Here is a 26,809-nt window from a genome sequence, read left to right as displayed (position 1 = left end):
GTATGTTGAACCAGCCTTGCATCCCAGGGATGAAGCCCACTTGATCATGGTGGATAAGCTTTTTGATGTGCTGCTGGATTCGGTTTGCCAGTGTTTTATTGAGGATTTTTACATCAGTGTTCATCAGGGATATTGGTCTAAAATTCTCTTTTTTGGTTGTGTCTCTGCCAGGCTTTGGTATCAGGATGATGCTGGCCTCATAAAATGAGTTAGGGAGGATTCCCTGTTTTTCTACTGATTGGAATAGTTTCAGAAGGAATGGTACCAGCTCCTCCTTGTACCTCTGGTAGAATTCAGCTGTGAATCCGTCTGGTCCTGAAGTTTTTTTGGTTGGTTCAAGTTTTTTTGTTTACATGAAACTACTGAAAGCAAAAGTATGTCATGCTTACAGGTTACTCTATACATTTATCATTCTATTAATAAATGTCTTAAGTAATTAAGTAGTATATTAAGGCCATAAACCAAGTCATTATCTCATATCAAAGGACTATTGTTATTCAATCATCTAGAAAATGCATTTTAGGCTAAGTGCAGTGGCTCATGCCTGTAATCCCCGCACTTTGGGAGGCCAAGGTGGGCAGATCATGAAGTCAGGAGTTCGAGACCATCCTGACCAACATGGTGAAACCCCGTCTCTACTAAAAATACAAAAATTAGCCAGGCGTGGTGGTATGTGCCTGTAATCCCAGCTACTCAGGAGGCTGAGGCAGGAGAATCACTTGAACCCGGGAGGCGGAGGGTGCAGTGAGCTGAGATTGTGCCACTGCACTCCAGCCTGGGTGACAGATTGAGACTTTGTCTCAAAAAAAAAGGAAAATTCATTTTAATGTATGCCCACTTTTTTAATGGTCTTTTAGTTATTGATTCTAAAAGGCTCTTTATACATTACTTTGTCATCTGTCTGACATTATAACCCCCTAGTGGATGCCTGAAATGGCAAATAGTACTATACCTTGTATACACTATGTTTTTTCCCATACATACATATCTATGGTAAAGTTTAATTTATAAATTAGGCAATATAGAGACTAATAACAATAGAACAATTATAACAATATATTTTAATAAAAGTTTTTTTCTTTACTAAATTGAGAATATTTAGCTTTTATTTTTTTTCTATTTTTTAAAAATGAGACAGGGTCTCGTTCTGTCACCCAGGCTGGAACGCAGTGGCACGATCTCAGCTCACTGCAGCCTCGACTTCCCAGGCTCAAGCAATCCTCCCACCTCAGCCCCCCAAGCCTCTTGGACTGCAGGCCTGTGCCACTATGCCTGACTAATTTTTGTATTTTTTGTAGAGACGAGGTTTCACCATGTGGCCTAGGCTGGTCTCAGACTCATGAACTCAAGCTATCCACCTGCCTCGTCCTCCCTAGTGTTGGGATTACAGGCGTGAGCCACCGGGCCTGGCCTACGTTTTCATTGAAAGGAAGCACTTTACAGCTTTTCTTTGGCATATCCGAATTTCCAGACTCACTACTCCTGCACTTTGGGGCACTTATTTAGTAAAATAAGAGTTACTTGAACACAAGCACTGTGATACCACAACAGTCGATCTGATAACTGAGATGGCTACTAAGTGACTAATGGGTGAGTAGTTTAAACTGCGTGGTTACCCTGACAAAGGGAAGATTCATGTCTCAGGGGACAGAGCAGGATGGTGCAAGATTTCATCACCCTACTTAAAATCGTCCATAATTTAAAACTTATGAATTGTTTATTTCTGAAATTTTCCATTTAATATTTTCGGACGACAGTTGGCTGTGGGTAATTGAAACCACTGAAAGTGAAACCATGTATAAAGAGGGATTACTATATGTTTGAATAAGAGCTTCTAGAGACTGCTAAATTTGCTCTGTAACTATCAGAGTGGAAGTCAGCTAATGCTGTCAAATATTTTTATAAGGCCTATGAGTATTCTGGAATTATTTTGATGCTGTTCACTTCTCCTATTTCTGTATTAAATCTAATTTTATGTACACAAAACCAGATTATGTTACAGTCAAACAGATTCCAGGAATGTTCCACAAACAATATTGTTCGGTAGTCAATAGAGGACAAATTGGAGTATAATCTTGCCAGTGACTTAAAACAAAGTGAAACAAAACATAAAAAACTAAAACATGTTACTATAGTTGCCGCCATCAACTTCCTCATCATTTTTGAAGTTGGTATTAATAGTAGCATCTTTGGAATATTTCAGCACTTTTTCAGTACTACATTTATGTATAAAGGTCTGTGCTGGCATTTAAGCCAAACTCTATCACCCTACTTTAAAAAGTCTTAGCAGGCATACACAATTACATCTTGGAGCTTTATGGATGTGACAGCAATATTGACCTTTTCACAAGAAATGGCAGAAGCTAATTTGAGGCAAAATCAGTGCTGCTCAGAAACTTGAGCCATCATCCTTGATGACAGATAAGTATTAAAATCTCCATAGAATTATTTTCTTTCTGTGATTCAGAGTCAATAAACAATTGCTGAATGCCTAATATGTGCCAGATGCTTTTCCATACAACCTTTTCCAATCCTCACCACTCATCTATAACATAGGTATCTTCATTTCCATATGAAGAAATTGTAACTCAGAGAGGTTATATGATTTGTTCATGGTCACACTAGTAACTATTAAGTGGCAGAGATGGGACCTGAAGCCAGATTTTCCAGTTCTAAAAACCTAGCATTCTTTTGATTGTACCACAGTTGCCCTCCTCAGCAAGACTGGATGAGACAATGTGGATGCTCCAGGCAGGCTTATGTTCTGGTGCTTCTTCACCTGAATATATTTAAAATATTTGGTCAACATTTACTTAATGAGAGTAGGGAGAGACTGAGTTTCTATTTTAAATAGTGTATGCCTTTTTCCCTTATGTTTGAAATAAAAAATTCACTACCTACACTTATAACCATAATAGCTATCATTTATTGAGTGTTTACCATATGTCAGGAACTATGCTAACCACTTTACATGCGTTATCTCATTTAATCCTAGGAGGTGAGCACTGTTATCGTCATCATCGTCATCATCACCATCACCATCATCATCCCCATTTAATAGGTGAGGCCCAAAGTTTAAGTCACTTAGCCAAGATCACACAGCTAGTAAGTAGTGGAGCCAGGATTTAATCTCTGGTAGGCTCACATCTGAGCCTATGAGCTTAACCAATATGTTGTGCGTGCATGTGTGTGTGTGTGTGTGTGTGTGTGTTTTGCCTTCAACTACAGCAAAAAATCCTAAATTGGCATTTTAAATTACTGATTTATTACTTTCATTTTTTTTGTTTGTTTTGTCACTCAAAACTATAATGGCAGTAACTTACAGGGATATAATTATAAAATCAGATAACTTATAAAATCACATTCAGGCCAGGCATGGTGGCTCATGCCTATAATCCCAGCACTTTGGGAAGCTGAGGTGGGCAGATCACCTGAGGTGGGGAGTTCGAGACCAGCCTGACCAACACGGAGAAACCCCATCTCTACTAAAAATACAAAATTAGCTGGGCATGGTGGCGCATGCCTGCAATCCCAGCTACTCGGGAGGCTGAGGCAGGAGAATCGCTTGAACCCAGAAGGTGGAGGTTGTAGTGAGCCAAGATCGTGCTGTTGCACTCCAGCCTGGGCAACAAGAGCGAAACTCCTTCTCCAAAAGAAAAATAATAATAATAATAATAATAAATAAATAAAATCACATTCAAAAGACCTTAGAATTTCTCCCCCCCCTTTTTTTTTTTTGGACAACAAACCATTTCCCACTTTTCTGTAGTTTTTATTTTGTCCTCAGTGTCCTTTTGCAGTTCTCCAAACCAGGTAACTTTGGGGAAGGTATAGTAGAGGATTTAAAATTTAGATAAGGAAATGAACCCTTCATTCTTGATAAAGAGCATTGCAACATGCCATATTTTGTTTCTCAATATCAGGTGATCGTGGAGAGTTGCCTACTTTCAGCAACTCCCAGCTTGCTAATCTCACCGTTGGTGGCACACCCTTTAACTTGCACGCGCTTGTCACGAATATAGAGTGGTTGGCACCAGTGAGGACTGGCTTGCTTTTGTTTTTAATTTTTTACTCAAAGGTCCCAGCCTCCTTAGGTGAAAGAAGTGGCCAATTTTCATTTCACCAATTACTTTAGGAAGTACTGGCAGAAACCCAAGGTATGCAGCACCATATTTATGTTTTATTCCAGGGATTTTTAAACATCCCTTTTAAATTGGCACCCCAGGCAGTTCGCTGGCTGACCCATTGCTTAATTCTCCTCTCTCTCGGGAAGGCTATGGAGGAATTGATGAATCTAATTAGGTATGCAGAACTAGAGAGTTGATGAAGAAGAAGGATATGGTTTGGATACATGTATATTGATTCAAATATTAAAGGACAATTTTCTATGAGTTTCAGCTGACCCTGGAGGGCATACGGATTCCAGAACAAAACCCATTGAGGGGATTTACCTCCCTTGCCATTTGTAAACAGGCAAAACCTGATTATAATGACTATCAGAGGGCAGCTGGAGCCTGCAGGTTGAATACTGATGTTAAGGGCTGTGTAATTACAATGCAATTTTATTACCAGGCATTTCATATGTATAATTATAATGAGGTTTAGATAATTTAGAAAAACGGCTCATCATAAGCAATGTCAGGCCATCTACAATCTGACTTCACCTTTGTGTTAATTGAAGCAAAATCTTCAAGTAGAACTGGAAATGAAGGGTCACACCCAATGAAAGGTCTCTCCCACCCTGGCTTCTTGTCTGTCCACTCATTGTACTTCTGAGGAAAACTCAAAATTTCACTGCCTGGTACTTCTGTGTTCAAAGATCACTCTTCTTCCCTTCTCCATTCTTTGTGGGTACAAGTCTGCTTTAGGTCTTCTTTTTTCTCAAATTTCTTATTGTCTTAGAATACATGAAACATAAAATGTACCATCTTAACTTTTTAAATGTGTATTAAAGACATTGTATTATTTTTAATTATTTTAATTATTTAATTATTTTAATATTAATATTGTAATATTTTTAAATGTGTATTAAAGACAGTGGTATTAAAGACATCATAATGTTGAACAACCATCACCACCATCCATCTCCATAACCCTTTTCATCTTGTACAACTGAAACTCTAGCCATTAAACAATGACTCCCAATTCTTGCCTTCCCTCAGTCCCTGGCAATCACTGTTCTATTTTCTGTCTCTATGATTTTGACTGTTCTAAGTACCTCATATAGGTAGAATCATACAGTATTTGTCTTTTTGTGACTGGCTTATTTCACTTAGCATAATGTCCTCAAGGTTCACCCATGCTGTAGCATATTGCAGAGTTTCCTTCTTTGTTAAGGCTGAATAATGTTTCATTGTATGTATATACCACATTTTGCTTATCCATTCATCTGTTGATGGACACTTGAGTTGCTTCCTGTTTTAGCTATTATGAATAATGCTGCTATGAAAATAAGTGTACAAATATCTCTTCAAGACAGTGTTTTCAAGTCATTTGGGTATATACCCATGAGCAAAATTGAAGGATCATATAATTCTATTTTTTATTTTTTTAGGAACTGCCGTACTGTTTCCCACAGTGGTTGGACCGTTTTACATTCCCACCAACTGTATACAAGGGTTCAATTTTCTCTACATCCTCACCAATACTCTTTATTTTCTGTTTATTTATAGTAACCATCCTATGCTTTGGGTCTTAATAAGATGTCTCTGACTAGGATTGAGATTTTCAAATCAAGTGTAGAAAGTGGAGGCAGTTCTGTGTCTTTATACCTGAAAAAACAAACTCTCCTTCAAATGCTGAAGAAAAATACAGTGATGACATGTTAGAATTTCAAATGAGAACGAATAGTCTAAAAACACAACAGAATATTTGAAATGGAAACTGCCCCCAGAAAACTTGAATAATTAGAGCTATAATGTATTTTGAGCACCTACTATGTGACAGACACTAGGAAAAGTACTTCCCACATATATTATCTCATTTAATCCTTTCAATAACTCTTTTAAGAAATGGGTCCTAGTGTCCCCATCTCTGCAGATGAGGAAACTAAGGTGTATACAGGTTTAAACTACTTGCCCAAGGTCACATAGCAATTAAATGGCAGAGCTGGAATTCAAATCCAGGAATGACTAACTCTAGAGGCTTTTCACTTAACCACCAAGAGGACCTGCCATTTCCTTAGATGTTTACAGGCTCTAAAATAATTTCTTTGTGGAAGGAATTCAAAGGCAAGAAAGTCAAATCAATATTTCCATCTGTATATAACCTGCATGATTTTTGACATATCCAAGAATAACATAAATTACAGGAAGGGCATTTGGGCATTCTATCTCTCATTCCCTGGGGGTGGGGGTGGCAGCCTTCCCTACCTCAGGTTCATCCCATAAGCCTATCCAGAGTCCATTCTTGGCCAACCAAGTTGATCTCTGGAAAGTGACTTGGCATGGCTCTTCCTACATTAATTTCATCAAAGCAATAATAATCAGGAAATCATGGGCTGGATATTAGATTTTTTTTTTTTTTTTTTTTTTTTGAGACGGAGTCTTGCTCTGTCGCCCAGGCAATCTGAGTTCACTGCAACCTCCGCCTCCTGGGATCAAGCAATTCTCCTGCCTCAGCCTCCTGAGTAGCTGGGACTACAGAAACATGTGACCACACCTGGCTAATTTTTTTTGTTTTTTTTGTTTTGTTTTGTTTTGTTTTTTCAGTAGAGACAGGGTTTCACCGTGTTGGCGAGGCTGGCCTTGACCTCCTGATCTCAGATGATCCACTCACCTGGGCCTCCCAAACTGCTGGGATTACAGGCATGAGCCACCACACCCAGCCTAGATGTTTTTTTAAAAAAATACACATCAAAATAAATAATGTTCATCTACGAGTACCTAAAATCATCTCATGTACCACCAGGGGTATATATACAGCATACGGAATAGCATGGATCTGGATGATCTCTAAGTGACTTTCTAATCTTGACATGCAATGAAACACCTAACCTCTAAAAATAGCTCAAAAAGGTTGAGACTGGTTTAGGCAGGATGGTAATTTGCCAATCCTTTCTCACTTTCTCCTCCTGCAGTCTCCAGTCTTTGCTTAACTGTCCTCCATTTTTGAGAGATTTTTCACAGCTTTTCAGAAGAAACTGGGCACTTCCAAGAGAGCAACCTGCTTTTATTTCTGCAGCTGCTGATCTTCACCATCCAACTTAGGTGTTACATCCTTAGAAATGAGGCTCTCTCTGACCTTTTCCTGACCACCTAATCTAAGGTAATCCCCCATAAAGTTACCCTGTTTTTACTTTTCTTATAGCACTCAGTTATCACTATTTGAAATCATTTTATCTGTTTGTTGACTTGCATGCTGCTAGTCTCCCCACTAAACAAGCTCCAGGAGGTTCATGGCATCTAGCATAATGCCTGGCATGTACTAAGCACTCAAAGAGTATTTGCCAAATGAATGTACGTGATGAATTAGGGATTCTAAAATTGGGATAGGGCTTTGGAGCTGATGAAATAGAGGCAACACAAGGAAAGCTGAACTTGGGTGATGTAATTTATCCAACTAAGGTAAAGTGGAAACTGATATGGTAAAGTACAGCACTGTCTGAGGTTCTTACATCACTCATTCTTTCTTGAGCACATACTATATTCAGGGCATTGTGCTAAGCTGTCAGTGGTGGGCTGCTAGAGAGCTCTGGGACCTATGCCATCGGCAACCCCTAGTTTGATTCATTTATCTCATGTTTATTGAGTTACTACTACGTGTGAGGCACCATTCTATGCTGGATATCACAGTAATCAGGACAAAGTTCCTGCCCTGTAGTGAGGAATGTATGTGTCAAATCATAATCAGACACATAACTACGTGGTATTTTTTCCCAGATGGCATTTCCTAGTGATCGTTTGACTTTCTAGCAAATCCAGATCTTTGCTCCCAAGGTGGTCTTGGAATCATTTCTCCACCACCCTCCCCCTGCCCACTGATACTTTTATATTGATACCAGCTACCATGTATTTGGTATGCACAGTGTTAGGCACTGTGCCAAGGGCTTTACATTCATTATATGATTGAATCTTCCCAATAACCCCATGAAGAAGATACTATTATTACCCCCATTTTACAAGGCTGAAATTAAATGATTTGTCTAATATCATGTAGTTGTTATGTGGTAGAATGGATTCAAAGCTGGGCCAAGTGTCCCCTAGAGTTGTGCAATGTAGTCACCATCCAGAGTCAGTGCCCTTAACCATCAGCGTGCAATGGTGCCTCTTATATATTACATATGCCCTCCCTTCACTTAGGCAATCTGATTCTGCAGACTCTGTCAACCCAGACACTCTCAGGTTATAAGGTTTGCCCAAGGAGCTGGCAATGAAGCAGGCAGAAATGTGCCAAGGTCTGACTCTGTGTGGTCCAGAACATGAGGCATCAGCAACTATATGTTATGAAGCAGTTCTTACAGTTCATTACACCCTAGGAATAACACTGTCCTCAGTAAAGATCGAATTATTGAAGATGTAATTCATAATGGAAACTATATATCTGGACTTCTTTCATTTGAAAGCAATTAAACACAAGAAAATTAAAGAAAAGCTAAGGAAAACAACTAGTGCATTTGTAGAGAAAATATTAAAAACATATCTCAATACAGGCAACCTAGATTAAGATAATAAATATATTTGTGCTATCAATTTTATCATAATATATCCTTTAGGTTCAATATGGAACTAAAGCTATCAAATATGGTTTCTTTTTCACACTGATTTCTGCAATTTACTAAAATATACTCATTTGTGCCTTTTCAAAGCAATTTTTCTTACCTTATTTAATTTTTGTGTCATAAGAATATTGTAAGGTAGAGGGAAGGTGTTATCTTTGTTTTTAAAAAGTATAAATTTAAGGTACAAAGTGAGCAAGTAAGTAACCAACAACACCAAATTAGAATTGCAGCCATGAAATTTGGTCCACACAACCAGGGTGCAAAAATGTCACATTTCTTTTTTTTTGGCAATGATTTATTGAATATGGCACCAAAAGCACAAACAACAAAAGAAAAAAGAGGTAAGCTGGACATTATGAAAATTCGAAACTTTTGTATATCAAAGAATACCAACAGAGTGATAAGGCAATCCATGAAATAAAAAGAAACATTTTTAAATATTATATCTGATAAGGAATTGATATCCATAATATATATAAGGAACTCCTACCACACAACAACAAAAGCAAACAACCTGATTTTATTTTATTTTTATTTTATTATGTTTTAACTTCTGGGGTACATGTGCAGAACATGCAGGTTTGTTACATAGGTAGACACGTGCCACGGTGGTTTGCTGCACCCATAAACCCGTCACCTACATTAGGTATTTCTCCTAATGCTATCCCTCCCCGAGACCTCCACCCCCCGATAGGCCCCAGTGTGTGATGAGCCCTGCACCCCCATGTCCATGTGTTCTCATTGTTCAACTCCCACTTATGAGTGAGAACATGCAGTGCTTCCTTTTCTGTTCTTGTGTTAGTTTGCTGAGAATGATGATTTCCAGCTTCATCCATGTCCCTGCAAAGGACATGAACTCATCTTTTTTATGGCTGCATAGTATTCCATTGTGTGTATGTGCCACATTTTCTTTATCCAGTCTATCATTGATGGGCATTTGGGTTGGTTCCAAGTCTTTGTTATTGTGAACAGTGCTGCAATAAACATACATGTGCATGTGTCTTTATGGATTTATAATCCTTTGGGTATATACCCAGTAATGGGATTGCTGGGTCACATGGTATTTCTAGTTCTAGATCCTTGAGGAATCGCCACACTGTCTTCCACAATGGTTGAACTAATTTACACTCCCACCAACAGCGTAAAAGCGTTCCTATTTCTCCACATCCTCTCCAGCAGCTGTTGTTTCCTGACTTTTTTTTTATTATACTTTAAGTTTTAGGGTATATGTGCATAATGTGCAGGTTTGTTACATATGTATCTATGTGCCATGTTGGTGTGCTGCACCCATTAACTCGTCATTTAGCATTAGGTATATCTCCTAAGGCTGTCCCTCCCCCCTCCCCCCATCCCACAACAGTCCCCAGAGTGTGATGTTCCCCTTCCTGTGTCTATGTGTTCTCACTGTTCAATTCCCACCTATGAGTGAGAACATGCGGTGTTTGGGTTTTTGTCCTTGTGATAGTTTACTGAGAATGATGGTTTCCAGTTTCATCCATGTCCCTACAAAGGACATGAACTCATCATTTTTTATGGCTGCATAGTATTCCATGGTGTATACGTGCCACATTTTCTTAATCCAGTCTATCGTTGTTGGACATTTGGGTTGATTCCAAGTCTTTGCTATTCACAATAGCAAAGACTTGTTTCCTGACTTTTTAATGATCGCCATTCTAACTGGCAAAAAATGTCACATTTCTTTATATCCCTACAACAAAATTCAATCTGCTCTGAGCCTTTCACCTTTCCAGCTGGCTAAAAATTCAATCTCCCTCATGGTTTTTACCTCCTTCTGTCAAGGTTGTATGAAGACCCTAGCAAATGATACCCAGAACAAAATTTTCAGTGTAGGTCCTATGCCCTTTTGTGCATACCCAACATTGTTGGTATGTTTGTCAGGCAAATCCCCTTAAAGTTAGATGGAGTAGCTGCTTCTGTGCCACTCTTGCACATTGGTGGTGACAGCGGGGTGTTTTGGCTGAGGTTGGCATCCTCATGGACTAGTATTCAGACTTTCTTAAGTGTACCATGTCTCCATTCTCTCTTGAGATCTTTTATCTTCTTTACTACACTAAAAGGCAGCAAAAGTAGTCCTCGATGCTCATGGAATCTACCATTACTCCTATCTCCTCTCGTCCCGGAGAAGCTCAACTTCTATGTCAGACAGATTCTCCCACCTCTACTCAAAAGCATTCACCTGTTAACCCTCTGGGACAAGTCAGCATACTTTTCCTCAATGAACCTAGGCTTCTGAAATCAAAAGCTCTGGATTCAGGTGATCTTCCTGAACTTCTGATTTTGACCTTGCAAGCAAAAGCACCTAAGAAAGGGGAACAGAAAGGCTTGTCTATGTTTTGATTTGTAGGAGGGAAAAAGATCTACAACAACAAGGACAAATTATTTAAAAATAATATTTGAATACATAATCCTTCCCCAAGCCCTGCTACATTTCTTAACGGGAGTTTTTAATTTGAGGCATGGTACTAGTAAGCAGCAGTAATCATGAATCTACATTTTTGCAGTTGATTTCAATATTGCATGCATTTATTGAACACACACAATGCTACTACTACTGTACTATGTATTGTATGGCATATTTAAGAAGAAAAAGATATATTCTTTTGTCTTTGAGATGTAAAGAAATGAATCCACAACATGCTCTTTGACAGTTTGTTGCTGGTAACTTTCAGATACCACTACCTAAGGGGCTAAAATTTTCTTTTCTTTAGAATATGAAAAAAATTATTTCATAGATATAATTATTTTATTTAGAGAATGCCCTTTATGGAGAGTATTTTCCTTTTTTATTTTCTACTTCTTATAGTCACTCAAGAAACATTATATGGTAGTCATGGGGCCAGGGACATAAAGATTCATAACATTGTCGTTGTCCTCAAGGAAGGGAGACTAGGTGGCAGAAGGGAATAGATCTATAATATCAGAGTGGCCTGATAAAGGAGGCAATATTTAATTTGGGACTTAAAGGATGAATTAAAGTTTATTAATAAAGAAGTGGAGAGGAACATTCCAAGAAGAGGAAACAGCATGGGCAAAGAAGGGAATAAAATAAATTTCCTAAAATAAAAATAGAGAAGTGAAAATACATAGCATACTCAAGGAACTGCCAATAATCTGACCAGAGTACAAAGTCTTGGGGGGAGGAAAATGGTGAAAGACAAGGCTAGAGAACTAGTCTGGAGTGTGATTGTAAATGTTCCTATATGCAATGCTAGAGAGTTTGGGTTTCTCCTTATAGACCATGAGAAATTAACCAAAGGTTTTAAGCAGGAAAGTGATAAGATCAGAACAATGTTTTCTGAATATTCCTTCTGACGGAGGTGCCAAAAATAGACTGAATATAGAGAGAGTAGCCACATGGCTCTCAGTAGAAGCTGATGAAATAAGGCAATAGAAGTGGAATGGATTTAAGGTAATATTGATGGACTTAGTATGAGAATGAGAGATAAGTAAGAGTTAAAGATGACTCCCAGGCCTGAGTAATCAGGTAGATAGAGAGGCCATTAACCAAAATAGGGAATACCTAAGAAGGCCAAGGTTGTGTATAATAAGTTTTTGTCTCAGATAAGTTGAATTTCAGGTGTCTTTGGGATATCCATGTGAAACTATCTAGTAAGCCAATTGAAAACTCAGCCTGCAGCTTGGTTAGAGAAGTCAGGGTTGGAGTTAAGATATTTGGGATTCATCAGCATACAGATGTTGAGTAAATTGATGGCAATAAATGCAGAGCAAAAGGAAAAGTCTGAGGATAGAGGCCTGAAGGACAGGTAGCTGGAGTAAGAGAAGACCCTAAAAGAGAGTTTGGGGTTCTCCTTATAGACCATGAGAAAGAAAGCAACAATCAGATGAGGGCTATTAGAGAAACATAGGAGAAGAGAGGTCCTCAAATGAAGGGGTGGTCTTTAGTAAACACAGAGTAGAGGTCTGATAGGACAAGGACTAGAAGGGCCATTACGAATTGGGCAATTTAGACATCACTGGTGACTTTTGTTGGGGCAGTAGTAGGGGCATAAGTCAAATTGCTGTGGTTTGAGGGCTAAAGAGATGAGGAGGGTGGAAACAGTATATGAGAGTTATTCTTTCAAGTAGGCTGGAAGTAAACAGAAAGTAAGAAATAAGTTGGCAACACTGTAGGCAAAGGTAATATGGAAGAATGTCTATGGAGAATGAGAGTGAAGAAATGAGAGAGAAAAGGGTTAATGCATGGAGTCAAATCTCAGACAAGTTAGTGGAAGATGGGTTTTAGTCCAATACTTCTCAAACTACCTGTGGTGAAGGATCAGGTTTTCAAATTTTCAAGCTGTTGCAGATTGGTACTTCTGTGAAATATAATAAAAATGAGTTACTAGAAAAAATGCAGTACAGAAACAAAGACATTCAAAATATAAACCCCAATTTTTCATTATTAGAGCCAATAAACATAAAATTGATTTATCAAATTGCTATGGAAGTTTCTAAATTCTTACTCTCAATTTCAGTGCTTATGCTGTTGTAGATCAGTATCAAACAGTTTGAGGATTGGAAGGGGTCCATGACCACACCTTGAGTAACACTATTCTAGATCATAGGTAGAGAGAGCAGGAAAGGGGGTAAGAAAGAACACCCCTTCTTCCAAGAGAGGAGGGAAGCAGGAAAAGGATGAAAAACAGAAAACTTTGGAATGAAATGAAGAAGGGTTGAATGGATTCTCACCTGAAAGTCGTTTTTTTTTTTGTTTTTTTTTTTTTGTCGTGAAGTAGGAAGCTTCATTTTCTGAAATGATTAAAAGATGAAGAGGTTGGAGTGGGAGGATTGAAGTGTAGTAATGGGTTGAAACAGCTGCTGTGGGAAATCAGAAAGGGAACTGAATAAAGATGAATTAAAGATTTGTAGAACAATAGAGAAGGCTCAGTTGAGGCAGAAAATCATAATTATTTATGGAGCCAATCAGCTCAATTTTGTGATTTATTTTTTCTAACAGTTTTACATCCTCAGAGCAGGAGTGGAGAAAACATATGGTACAATACTGGTACTATGGTGGACTAGATATACAAACTGTCCCACGGAAAACACTTAAAAATGCTTAAAAGCACTTAAAAACATGAAATTCATTTATGTTTCATATACACTTTAAACACATAGCCTGAAGGTAATTTTATACAATATTTTAAATAATTTTGTGCATGAAACAAAGTTTGTATACATTGAAGAAAGCAAAGGTGTCATTATTTCAGCAACCCAGGTAGACAATCTGTGGTTGTTTGGCATCACGATCATTCCTGACTCTGAATTTATATGCTACTGATAAGCAATCATTTTCTTACACTTATTCTCACATAAGTATTAACGGTTTAAAAAAATGACATACGATTAATATAGTGAAAAAATGATGTGTTCAGTGTAATGAAGCAGCACAGTGGCATCACCAGAATACCAGGATCAGCTGTTAAGCAACAAACAATGGCAAGCTTTCAGTCTCCACCTACAATGCTGTGTTTTGATTAAAAGGTTACTGTACATTGTATTTCATTTTTTTCAAGGTGAGAAGACACAGAAACAGTTGAAGGACCAGGAAGTTGGTCCTATAAAGATGAGAAGGCATTCTGCTGGATGGCTTTAAAAAAATATTTCCTCCAAAGTCATCTGCCTGATTAACAATGGATTTTTTCTAAAACAAACAATCCCGTCAAAAAGTGGGTGAAGGATATGAACAGACACTTCTCAAAAGAAGACATTTATGCAGCCAAGAAACATATGAAAAAAAAGCTCATCATCACTGACCATTAGAGAAATGCAAATCAAAACCGCAGTGAGATACCATTTCATGCCACTTAGAATGGCGATCAGTAAAAAGTCAGGAAACAACAGATGCTGGAGAGGATGTGGAGAAATAGGAATGCTTTTACACTGTCGGTGGGAGTGCAAATTAGTTCAGCCACTGTGGAAGACAGTGTGGCGACTCCTCAAGGATCTAGAACCAGGAATACCATTTGACTGAGCAATCCCATTACTGGGTATATACCCAAGGGATTATAAATCATTCTATTATAAAGACACATGCACCTGTATGTTTATTGCAGCACTATTCACAATAGCAAAGACTTGGAACCAACCCAAATGCCCATCAACGATAGACTGAATAAAGAAAATGTGGCACATACACACCATGGAATACTATGCAGCCATGAAAAAGGATGAGTTCATGTCCTTTGCAGGGACATGGATGAAGCTGGAAACCATCTTTCTTAGCAAACTAACACAGGAGCAGAAAACCAAACACCGCATGTTCTCACTCATAAGTGGGAGTTGAACAATGAGAACTCATGGACACAGGGAGGGGAACATCACACACTGGGGCCTGTCAGGGGGTGGGGGCCTGGGGGAAGGATAGCATTAGGAGAAATACCTAATGTAGATGATGGGTTTATGGGTGCAGCAAACCACCATGGCACGTCTATACCTATGTTACAAACCTGCATGTTCTGCACATTCTGCACATGTATCCTAGAACTTAAAGTATATATATAAAAAAAAGAGTCAAGCACCTAAAAAAAAAAAAAAGGAAATAGATGTTTGTTTTACTAAGCCATTATGTCTTTGGGTCTACTTGTTAGAACACTTCATTTAGCTGATACAGGCATTTTAGTTAGATGCATTCTTTTATTTAATCTTTACAACCATTTTACGAAATATGTACTGATATGCAATTTAAGAGATAAGGAAAATGAAGTTAAATTACTTGCTTGAAGTTGTGCAGTAAATGAATGGGTGATACGCTAAAGGCCTAAGAAGATGTTTGCTACAGCCCCAGCCAAGCTATGCTCAAAGTAATCACTAGGCCTTGTTGTTGATCTGGGGAACAAAAGTTTGCTGAAGCAGTAAAAATATCATGACATCAAAATTTTCACTGGAAACCCAAGGCTAGTTTATAAAATTAACACCCTTCCTCTTTACCTTTTAACTATTTCTCTCACTCCATAATTCTATAAACAGCATTTTGTTGCCTGTCTTCTCTCTGTGTTCATCATTTCCATCCAGATCAGTTCTCATTCTTTTCTGGCAGGCCCTATTATATTGATCTCCTTATTTATGAGACTAGAAGAGAATAATAATCGATGCTCTGAGGTCTCAGTATTTGCTCTTTTCAGGATAGAAGTGTTTCTGTTCAAGAATTGCTTGTAAGTATATTTCACTGAACACCGTAGTGATGACTATCAAATAAATAATATTAATAATGATAATAATAACAACTACTTAAAATAATATTTCTAGGAACTATTGCTAGTTAAATAAAAACCCTCCTTTGACATAGTGCTCCTCTACAGCTACCATCTCATTTCTTTGTTCCTCTTCAGAGTCAAGTATTTCAACAGAGTTGTCTACATACACTATCTACAGCTCCCCACCACCCCATTCACTTTTCAATGCACTCCAGTCTGACTTCTGGCCCTGCCACTCCAATGAAACTACTCATGTTATTGCAACATGCAACATGCATGTTGCTAAATATAATAGACACTTCTCTATTCTCATTTTATTTGAAGTCCCTTCAGTATTTAACATAATTAACCATTCTTCCTTCTTAAAAGATTTTCTTCTTTGGATATTGTGACACAACACTCTGCTGGCTTTCCCACTACGTCAGTTGCTACTCTTGTTTAGTCTCATTGGCCAGTTCATCCCAACCTCAGGACTCAATCCTGGTTTTCACTTTTTTCTTTATATTCCTTCTTTATGTTCTGTTGTCCAGACCATGGCTTCTAATACTATCTGTATGCTAACTCCCAAATTTATTTATCAAGTCAAGACCTTTCATTTGAGCTCATGACATGCATATCTGCCTACCTATTTCATATCTCTATTTGCATATTTAGTGGACACCTTAAACTTATATTGTCAAGAAGTCTTGATATCCCGTGGACCTGCTCCTGTCCTTATCTTTTCCATGTCAATATGTCATCACCACTTATTTGTTTACCCAAACCAGAAATCTAGTCATAATCATAAATTCTTTCCTTTTCCTGACCTCAACAAAATATGTATCAGTAAGTCTTCTTGACTCTACCTCCAAAATTTACATGGAAATTCTCCCTTCTTTTTATCTTAACCGCCACCACCTAGGTCCAGGCCTATCCTGAATTACTGAAGTCTCCTGACTGATCTCCTTATCTCTGCTCTGTTCTCCTGCATTACATTCTCCAAATACCAGCAAAATTGATCTCACTAAACTGTCCAGTGTCTTTCCATTTCTCTTTGAATAAAAGCCAAATTATTTATCATGGCTACGAATGATCCACTCCTGTACCTCAATAAGGAAACAGAAGACTTGAACAATGCTATACACCAAATAGAATTAACATATACCTATACAGCATTCCACCCAATAACAGCAGAATACATAATCTTCTCAAGTGCACATGAAACATTCTTCAGGATAGATCATAAGCTAGGTCATAAAAGAAGCCTCAAAAAACTTAAAAGGATTGAAATCACACCAAATATATTATCTACCACTGTGGAATGAAGTTAGAAATAAAAAACAGAAGGAAATTTGGGAAATTCACAAATATGTGGAAATTGAACAACACACTCCTAAATAACCAATAGGCCAAACCACAAGGGAAATTAGAAAATACTTTGGGACAAATGCAAACAAAACCAACAAATATCAAAACTTATAGGCCAGGCACAGTGGCTCACACCTGTAATCTCAGCACTTTAGGAGACCGAGGTGGGTGGATCACCGGAGGTCAGGAGTTTGAGATCAGCCTGGCTAACATGGTGAAACCCCGTCTCTACTGAAAATACAAAAAAATTAGCCAGGCGTGGTGATGCACACCTGGAATTCCAGCTACTCAGGAGGCTGAGGCAGGAGAATCTCTTGAACCCAGGAGGTGGAGGTTGCAGTGAGCTGAGATCGCACCAGTGCACTCCAGCCTGGGAGACAGAGCAAGACTCCATCTCAAACAAACAAACAAAAAACAAAACCAAAAAAAAGAAGAAAAGAAAAGAAAAAGAAACTTACGGGATGCAGCTAAAGAAGTGCTTAGAGGGAAAATGATAGCCATAATACCTATATTTAAAAACAAGAAATAATTCAATTCAATAACCTAACCTGCCATCTTGGAAGCCAGATGAGCAAACAGAAGCAAACAGAAGGAAAGAAATAAAGATTAAAACAGAGATAAATGAAATACAGAATAGAAAAACAATAGAGAAAAGTAACCAAACCAAAAGTTGGTTCTTTAAAAAGAACAGTAAAATTGACAAGTCTTTAGTTAGACAAAAAGAGAAAAGACTGAAATTACTAAAATCAGAAATGAGAGGATATTACTACAGACCTTACAGAAATACAGGGAATTATAATAGAATACTATGAGCATTTGTATGACAACAAATTAGATAAACCAGATGAAATGAACCAATTCCTAGAAACATACAAACTATCAAAAGTGACTCAAAAAGAAACAGAAAAATTTAACACACCTATAACAAATAACTAGATTGAGTCAGTAATAGTAAAAACTCCCTGTGAGGGAGAGGGGAGTGGGGATGGTTAATGGCTATAAAAATATAGATGGAATGAATAAGATCTGGTATTTGATAGCACAACAGTCAACAATAATTTATTGTACATTTAAAAATAACTAAGAGTATAATTGGAATGTTTGTAATGCAAAAAAATGACAAATGCTTCAGGTGATGCATATCCCATTTTCCTGATGAGATTATTGTACATCGTAAGCTAGTATCAAAATATCTCATGTACTCCATAAATATATACACTATGAACACATAAAAAATTCAAACTAAAAAATAAATAAATTTTAAAACTCCCAACAAAGAAAAGCCCAAGACCAGATAGCCTCACTGTTAAATTCTACCACACATTTAAAGAAGAATAAACACCAAATCCTTCTCAAGCTCTTCCAAAAAATAGAAGAAGGAAACTTCCCAAATCATTTACGAGACCAGTATTTTCCTGATGCCGAAACTAGACAAAAACATCACAAGAAAAGAAAACTCAGACCACTGAATGTAGATGTACTATGAATACAGATGTAAAAATCCTCAAAAATACTAGTGAATGGATCCAGCAACATATAAAAAATAATTATATACCATGACAAAGTGGGATTCATCTCAGGACTGGAAGATTGGTTTACTATCCCAAAATTAATATAAAGTATTAATTTTATGGTATATTAAAGTAATATGCCACATCAACAACATAAAGAACAAAAACCACATTATCCTGTCAATAGACACAGTAAAAGCATTTGACAAAAAATCCAACCCGTCATGATAAATTAAAAAAAAAAACGCTCAACAAACTACCAGTAGAAGGGACCTTCCTCAACCTAAGGGAAGCTATTAAAAACTCACAGCTAACATCATACTTAATGCTAGAAGACAGAAAGCTTTCCCCATTATATCTGGAATAAGATAGGGATGTCTGCTCTCATCAATTCTATTCAACATTGTACTAGAGGTTTTAGGCAAAGCAATTAGACAAGAGAAAAAAAAATACATCCAGATTGGAAAGAAAGAAGTAAAACTATCAGATGACACAATCTTGTGTACACAAAATCTTAAGAAATCCAACAAAAAACTATTAGTAGTAAGAAATGAATTCAGCTGGGTTGCAAGATACAAGATCTAAATTATACAATGAGGCCAGGTGTGGTGGCTCACGCCTGTAATCCCAGGACTTTGGGAGGCCAAGGTGGGCAGATCGCTTGAGGTCAGGAGTTCGAGACCAGCCTGGCCAATATGGTGAAACCCCGACTCTACTAAAAATACATAAATTAGCTGGGCATTGTGGCATGCACCTGTAGTCCCAGCTACTTGGGAGGTTGAGGCAGGAGAATTGCTTGAACCTGGGAGGCGGAGGTTGCAGTGAGCCGAGATCATGCCACTGCACTCCAGCCTGGAGCGAGACTCCATCTCAAAAAAAAAAAAAAATACAATGAACAATCCAAAACTGAAATTAACAAAATTATTCCATCTTCAATAGCATCAAAAAGAATAAAATAGGAATAAATTTAACAAAAAAGTTTAAAATTGTAATCCTAACTTTGACTCTGAAGATGGGATTCTAAAATGGTACAGTCAATTTGGAAAACAGTGTGTAGTTTCTGAAACGGTTAAGTACAGAGTTACAATATAACACAATAACTCCACCACTAGGTAAATGAGAGAAATGAAATGAAATGAGAGAAATGAAAACACACATCTACACACAAACTTGTAAACCAATTTTCTTTGCAGCATTATTCATAACAACCAAAACGTGCAAACACCCAAATGTCAATCGATGAACGGATAAACAAAATGTGGTATATCCATATAACAGTATGTTATTTGGCCATAAAAAGGAATGAAGTACTGGTAGATGCTACAACATGGAGGAACCTTGAAAACATTATGTGAACTGAAATAAAGCAGACGCAAAAAGGCAAATATTCTATGATTCCATGTATATGAAATGCTCAGAATAGGCAAATCCATAGAGACAGAAAGGAGATTAGAGGTTGTCCAGGGCTGAAGAGGAATAGGAAGGAATGGCGAGTAACTGCTAATGGGTATGGGGTATCTTTTTTGGGGTGATGAAAGTGTCCAAAATTGATTATGTTGAAGGTTGCATAACTACATGAATATTATAAAAATCATCAAATTGTAAAATTTAAATGGGTGGACGGTATCCTTTGTGAATTATATCTCAATAAAAAGAAGAAAGAAAGAACAAACCAAGAGAATTTTGGAGGAAACACAGAGCAGAGTGTAGCATGGGAAATTTCAAGCCCCTTAGAAAAGCCATATGCTGCCATGAAGTATCTGCAATAGAAATAGCAGCTTGATGTTTTAGAAGACCGTCAAGTGGCATGAAGGAAATCTAGAATCCCTTGTGGAATCTTGTGGAGGATGCAGAAGGCAGCTGAGGATTAAGCAGCAGCCTACTTACCAGGCAGTGGCTGTGGCATAAGGTGAACAGCCCCAAAGAAAAGGCTGTAGGGTGGATAGCCAATGTCAGGGGCCAGATGGAGGATCTGGCTGAAGTTTGGAGGGTTAGCTGCACTATTAGGAGCTAGGATAGGAATCCTGAATAGTAAGTAATGAGAGACGACTGAGCTTCCTGACACAATCATTGTGTATTACTCATGGTGAGAGAATAAGCCATAAATTGTGAACATTTAAGCAGTGAATAGAGTGAGGCAAAATGAGCTACACTTCAACTGGGATCCAGCAGAGGTTATGGGGATCAGATTTCTGCTCCTCGGTGCCATGAGTGAGTTTGTACTTTAAATTGATTATTTGTACAAAAGAGACTTATTTCAGAACAGACTTTTATATTTTAATTGACAATGTTTATCCTCACCCTGCCCAAACTGTACCTCCAGCCAACCGGAATAGGTGCACCAGAACACAATGAGATTAGTTAAACAGCTATATTTTTATAATTAACTTTGGAGGTGAGGCCAATTGGGTTTCATTACGTACATTTTCAAACCCCAATATATGTACAGAAGCTAGTAGATGAATTCTTCTTTTAAAAAGAGAGAAAAGAGAAAAACAGTCAAATAAAGACTTTTCCAAACTATAGTAGACACCTTCATGTTTTGATTGTTCACAACTCCTCTAACTGCCCCAAATAACACTCTGTTTGATCATCTTCTTCCTAAAAAGCCTTTTTCTCCAATCTATAACTAGCTAGCTTTATTAATTCTTCCACATTCAGAGTAGATATTAGCATATCTAAATCTCATTAAGGAGTTTATAGAACTTTCTCTAAAGGAAATAGGTAGCAAAACAACATTCAATTAGTCTGTACTCAAGTTGACAATAGAAGATGTAAATGAAACAACTAGAAAACAATCCAAGGTAGATCATGGTGCTTTTGCTCATAAATGTGTTCATTAGATAAAGAAAGAATTTTGGAAGGAAGGATCTGTTTTGTACTCAGAAAAACAAAAACTGATTTACCAATTTGAATTGAAAAGTAGGTAAAGAATTTCAGTATTTACTCACGTATTCATTCAAATATAAAAGGGAACTGATTACCACCTCCACCACAACAACCATGTGTTATATGTGTACAAGGTTAGATCAAAGTGGTAGCTAAGAATATTACATTCTGCAGTTGTTCAAGGATGACAGTTGAGAAAGTTTGATGACAGAGGATAAAAATAACACTTGTTTGGGCATAAATGGCAGGTTTTTTTTTTCAATGAAATATGTGAACGTTCCTCCTTTTACTCACAACCCCAGAAACCTAAGAAAATAATTTTGCAACATTAAGTTCACCACCTCATCGAATTATAATTATTCTTATTTTCTGAAATGAAAAAATAACTATGTTGTAAACATGAGAACAAATTGAGGCAATGATAATATATTAAGTAACTTGGGTTTAATTCAATTACTAGCTTTGCTGCACAATAAATAATATGCATAACCTCTGTTCAAGTATTTTTTTCCACAGTTGTAAAACAAAGCCTTTGACAGGAGTTAGTTAACAGCAATTTACAGCTGCTTCTAAATTGCAGAAATAAAAATGCTCACAATTTGAATGTGTTTTGTTGACACAGAGACTATGGCCTATTTTTTTTTTTTAAGTGGAATCTTCAGCTCCCAGATTGACAGTCAGTTACAAAGAGAGGAAGGCAACTTAAAGTTTCCTCTGGAGGGTATTATCACTGCACTCCAGTATCAGCAGTGGGTAGAAACCATGTGCTCTATCATATTTTGACCTTTATACTTCAAGTCAAGAGAATCCTGAGCAAGGTCAGTTTTTTTTTCTATCCACCCAGTGTGCACTTTGCATAGATGTAAAAAATTTTTTTTCACAGAATTTGTTCTGTGGATTTCGTTTATGTTTGAATGAAATATGTTTCTTTTCATGCTGGTGACTTTGCAAGAAAACAAGGCCAGGAGAGGCATTTCCTCAAAGGCCTAAAGGAGACATTACCACCACCACCACTACTTGCCAAGGGATTTATAAAGCATCTTGAGGCTCAAGGTTAGTATGGGAGATGAGCCAGGCTCAGGAGAAGTTAACACAAAGATAAAGGTTAGTGTTTTTCCCCCGTTTAGTCAGCCAATACAACAAAGTACATAGATAGTAACCCCTAGCGGTCAGGTAATGATGTATTTTCTGCAATTATCACATTTGTGTTTGTCTATTTTCTTTATGCTAGTGAGGTTTGGAATTGGAATTGAAAATCCTCTAGGGAAAAACTATTTTTGTAATTCAGCTGGGGTGTCCTTGTCTTTGGGTTTTCCCATTGCATCAATCCCTTAGCCTGGCAGGATAGCCATGATAGTGCTTTGTCTTTTAGATGAAATGCAGAACTAAGGACATGACTACTGGTGCTTATTAAAGATTCCTTGCTATTTTTCACAAGAGTAGGGGCGTTAGACTCTTGTCTACTGGCCAAATTCTAAATTGGGAGATTACATTCTGCTTTCCTAAATTCCCCTAGCAGAAGCAGCCATCCATGGTATCCTACTTTGCTTCCTGTGCTAAACTGTTTTGTGATGTCATTAAATGGCTCTGGTTTTTACTCTAGAAATGATCACTTTAGTGGGGTGGGGAGTAAATCGATACCTATTGTCTGATATTATGTTCAATCTAGTTTCAAAAAAATTAAAAGGTAGGCTGTGGTAGTTAAGGACAAAGTACAAAACAAAATACCCTAACGTACAAAACACCCTAACGTACCAGTTGTTGTGGTGCTTTTTTTAAAAAAAAAACAATCTGCTTTCTCTTCTGTAACAGACAAAATATTAATGCATTTTTTTACTCCACTAGCAATTGACAAAGAATTGTTATTTGTTTCAAACTTAAGGTTAATTCTAACAGTGATGAAGTTTGAGAGGATGAAATTACATATCACCGACCAATTAAACTATCTCTTTTGTCTTTAGGCTGCATCTAACCATTCCAGACTTTCATCTGTCTATCTCATAAAATCTTTTTGGAAGGAGATTTTTCATCTTTCCTTGGTAACATATTTCAGTGTCTCTCAATCTTTCCATAAAAACTAAGTTCTTATTTCTGTTTAACCTCGGTTCCACCTGCTGGAGTGTAATGTCACTATCTTTCGTCCATCATTAGCCTTGTTATCATATATTGTTAGTGAGAGGCAATGTAGTATAATGGCATGGTTTTTGGAATCAGACATGCCAGCATTCCAATCCTAGCTCTGTTACTTTCTAGGTGTGTGATGTTGGGCAAATTACTTCTGAGGTTTAATAGCCTCATCTGTTAATGAGTAACCTCAGACCATTGTTGTGAAGATAAAACGAGATAGTATCTTATTCTGAAGGATTGTGGGGTAGGACGAGGTATGGTATTGGACACCTAAAAAGTGTTCAGTACATACTATAATAGCTATTTATCTGATTATGTGCATGTATCTGACTTAATTCATAAACCTTTTAGAGTGGGAGGCATACTTCCTGAGCACGCCCTGGATTTCAACAGAAGTATAGTGTTGTGCACATAGTATGGTGCAGAGGCTCAATATTACTGAATGAACAAATTGTTTTGTTTTTATTCCCTGAGTGGAATGAACAGCCCCCAGCTATCTGCAAGATCCCACGCATGTAGAAAAAAGGTGACAAAAATCAATCTGCAGTTTTTAAATATGCAGATACCTGACTTTATCTAGACGTTTTAGCATGGTGTAGATACAATGCAAATAACTTACGCTTTCTATTTCTATCACGTTCATTTCTACGAATTTTAACATTTGATTATCGTTATTATTTTTATTATTAAGCTGCACTTAGGCACCCAGAAAGGGACTGCCTCATATGCCTCCTCATCCATCCAAGCGTTTAATTGAGAAATTTTAAAAATGAATATTAAGAGCTAATTATATACTTGAACAAAATCTTTCAATTTGTGACTAACTACATTACCTTCCCTATTTATCTCTAAGATCTGAGCACTACAGATAATATTCCTAATTGCTTTGTGCCCAAGCCAAGAAATAAAAACCAAAACCAGAAAAGTCCACCACTGCAAGTCCCAAAGCACAATTAATATCTTTTAACCAGTGAAGTATTAGTTAGGACTTTATTTTTGGCTTTTAAATGTTTACACGGGGCAAGGAGGGTAAGTTGGGGGAACAAGTACAAGATACACAGATTGAATCGGACTGGAATATTTCTCCATAAGGAAAGGAAAGAGTACCCTGGTGTGTGCTTAGGCTGGAATTAAAGACAGCAGCGTGGCCATTTCCTCGACTGCTTTGTACACACTTTACAGGGGCGGTCTCAGGTATGGAGCTCTGGGCACCTGCTGGCTCACACTCCCAACAGTTCAGAAACCCGTGTATTTGAGGCCGGGTGGCTCAGGTTCCACGTAACTGGGCTTAAGTGTCATTAATACTACTTGCAGCGGGGGGTTACTGAGCTGTGCTTTGGGACCTGGATGCTTACTTCGGACTTTCTCCTTTCTTCCCCCCTATCCCCACTAGTTTCCCTTTCCCTCCTTCCTTCCCGGGCGTGCCCACCTCCTCCCTTTGCTCCCACTTTCCGCTGTCTGACTCTTGTTTCCTTCACCTTCCTTTCTAATCGGCTTCCTGTCTTCCATCCTCTGCCAGCCGCAGAGATTGAGATTGGGGCTGGGGCTGGGGCTGGTGCTGGGGCTGGGGCTGCGGCTCAGAAGAGGCACGAGTCGGGCGGGACAGGCGCGAGGCGCCCAGCCGCGAAAGCGAGGAGCGCGCACCGAGGCGGGGGCGCGCGCGGGGCAGCCGCGTGGCTAGGCAGACGGGGCCGGGAGCGGCGCGCGCGCGCCCCGCCAGCCTCTGGCGCGCCCCCGGCGGCCTGGGCCGCAGCGTGCTCGCCCCCGCCGCCAGCTCGCCTCACTTATGGGTCGGAAACGCTGCGTGGGGGAGACTGTTCCAAGATGGCGGCGGGTTGCTGCGGGGTGAAGAAGCAGAAACTGTCCAGTTCGCCCCCCTCTGGCTCGGGTGGCGGTGGTGGCGCCTCCTCCTCCTCCCACTGCAGCGGAGAGAGCCAGTGCCGAGCTGGGGAGCTGGGACTAGGAGGCGCCGGTACGCGGCTCAACGGGCTGGGAGGTCTAACCGGAGGAGGTAGCGGCAGCGGCTGTACCCTCTCTCCCCCCCAGGGCTGCGGCGGCGGCGGCGGGGGGATCGCCCTGTCGCCACCTCCGAGCTGCGGAGTGGGGACCCTACTTTCTACCCCGGCCGCCGCCACCTCTTCCTCACCCTCCTCATCGTCCGTCGCCTCGTCCTCATCGCCGGGCTCCCGGAAGATGGTGGTGTCAGCAGAGATGTGCTGCTTTTGCTTCGATGTGCTCTACTGTCACCTGTATGGATACCAGCAGCCCCGGACCCCCCGATTCACCAACGAGCCCTAGTGAGTACCGTGCCCTCCGCCGCCCTCTCCCTTGCGCTCGGGATGGGGCTCAGAGTTGAGGCAAAGTGCGAGTCCGCCTCCCGGCCGGCGGATGCCCCTGCCCTCTCGCTGCCCGGGTCCCCGGAGCCACTCAACTGAACTAAGGGCACCCTGCGCTTTTTGCCCTCCGAGGCAGGCACCCCACACTTGGAGCAGGGTGCTGCTGCAAGGGATGGCCCCCGTGGCTCCTAGAGGTGTTAGCTTTCTCTTTGCGATGACTTCGAGGAGTTTTGACTCCTTTACTTGTCTCCTTCACCACCCCCACCACCCCTCACCCTGCCCCGGTTTTGGAGATCTGGGTTACTCAAGGTGTTGACCTCTCCTCACTTTGGTTTCCATTACCCCAAGTGAAAGCCCCGCCAGTATTCCCGCGCCGCGTACCTTGCACATGGAGAACTACTATCCCATTGCAGGGTGAAAAATAGCAACTATCCAACTTCTGTTAGTGATGGAACTTAGCTCTGGAGCTTGTGAGGTTACCCATCTTTTCCTCTGGGTTTCCTTGTGCCCTGGGAAGGGGGGAGGTTTCTTAAAACACATTTTCCCTTACTACTTATTTTTATCCAAATACACCCGTTAAAATGTGTTTCTCGTGTAGCGAGCGCACTGCCGGCTTCCTCACATTTGAAGAGTGAGACCTTTTTTTTTTTTTTTTTTTTTTTT

At 39.1% G+C, this 26,809-nt stretch overlaps 1 protein-coding gene across 1 annotated transcript in view; it reads left to right on the top strand.

Annotated features, from left to right (window-relative positions):
- The first annotated feature begins 25,621 nt into the window (after positions 1–25,621).
- The window catches only part of AMMECR1 (AMMECR nuclear protein 1), a 138,984-nt gene continuing 137,796 nt past the window's right edge, over positions 25,622–26,809 (top strand). The window contains exon 1 of the mRNA XM_032757460.2: positions 25,622–26,107. Within this exon, the coding sequence (XP_032613351.1) occupies positions 25,635–26,107 (473 nt within the window). The 5' untranslated portion in view covers positions 25,622–25,634. The remainder of the gene's footprint in view (positions 26,108–26,809) is intronic.

Source organism: Hylobates moloch, unplaced genomic scaffold, assembly GCF_009828535.3.
Source record: "Hylobates moloch isolate HMO894 unplaced genomic scaffold, HMol_V3 SCAFFOLD_7, whole genome shotgun sequence".
In the NCBI taxonomy this organism is placed as follows: Eukaryota; Metazoa; Chordata; class Mammalia; order Primates; family Hylobatidae; genus Hylobates; species Hylobates moloch.
This window is presented reverse-complemented; position numbering and strand designations above follow the sequence as displayed.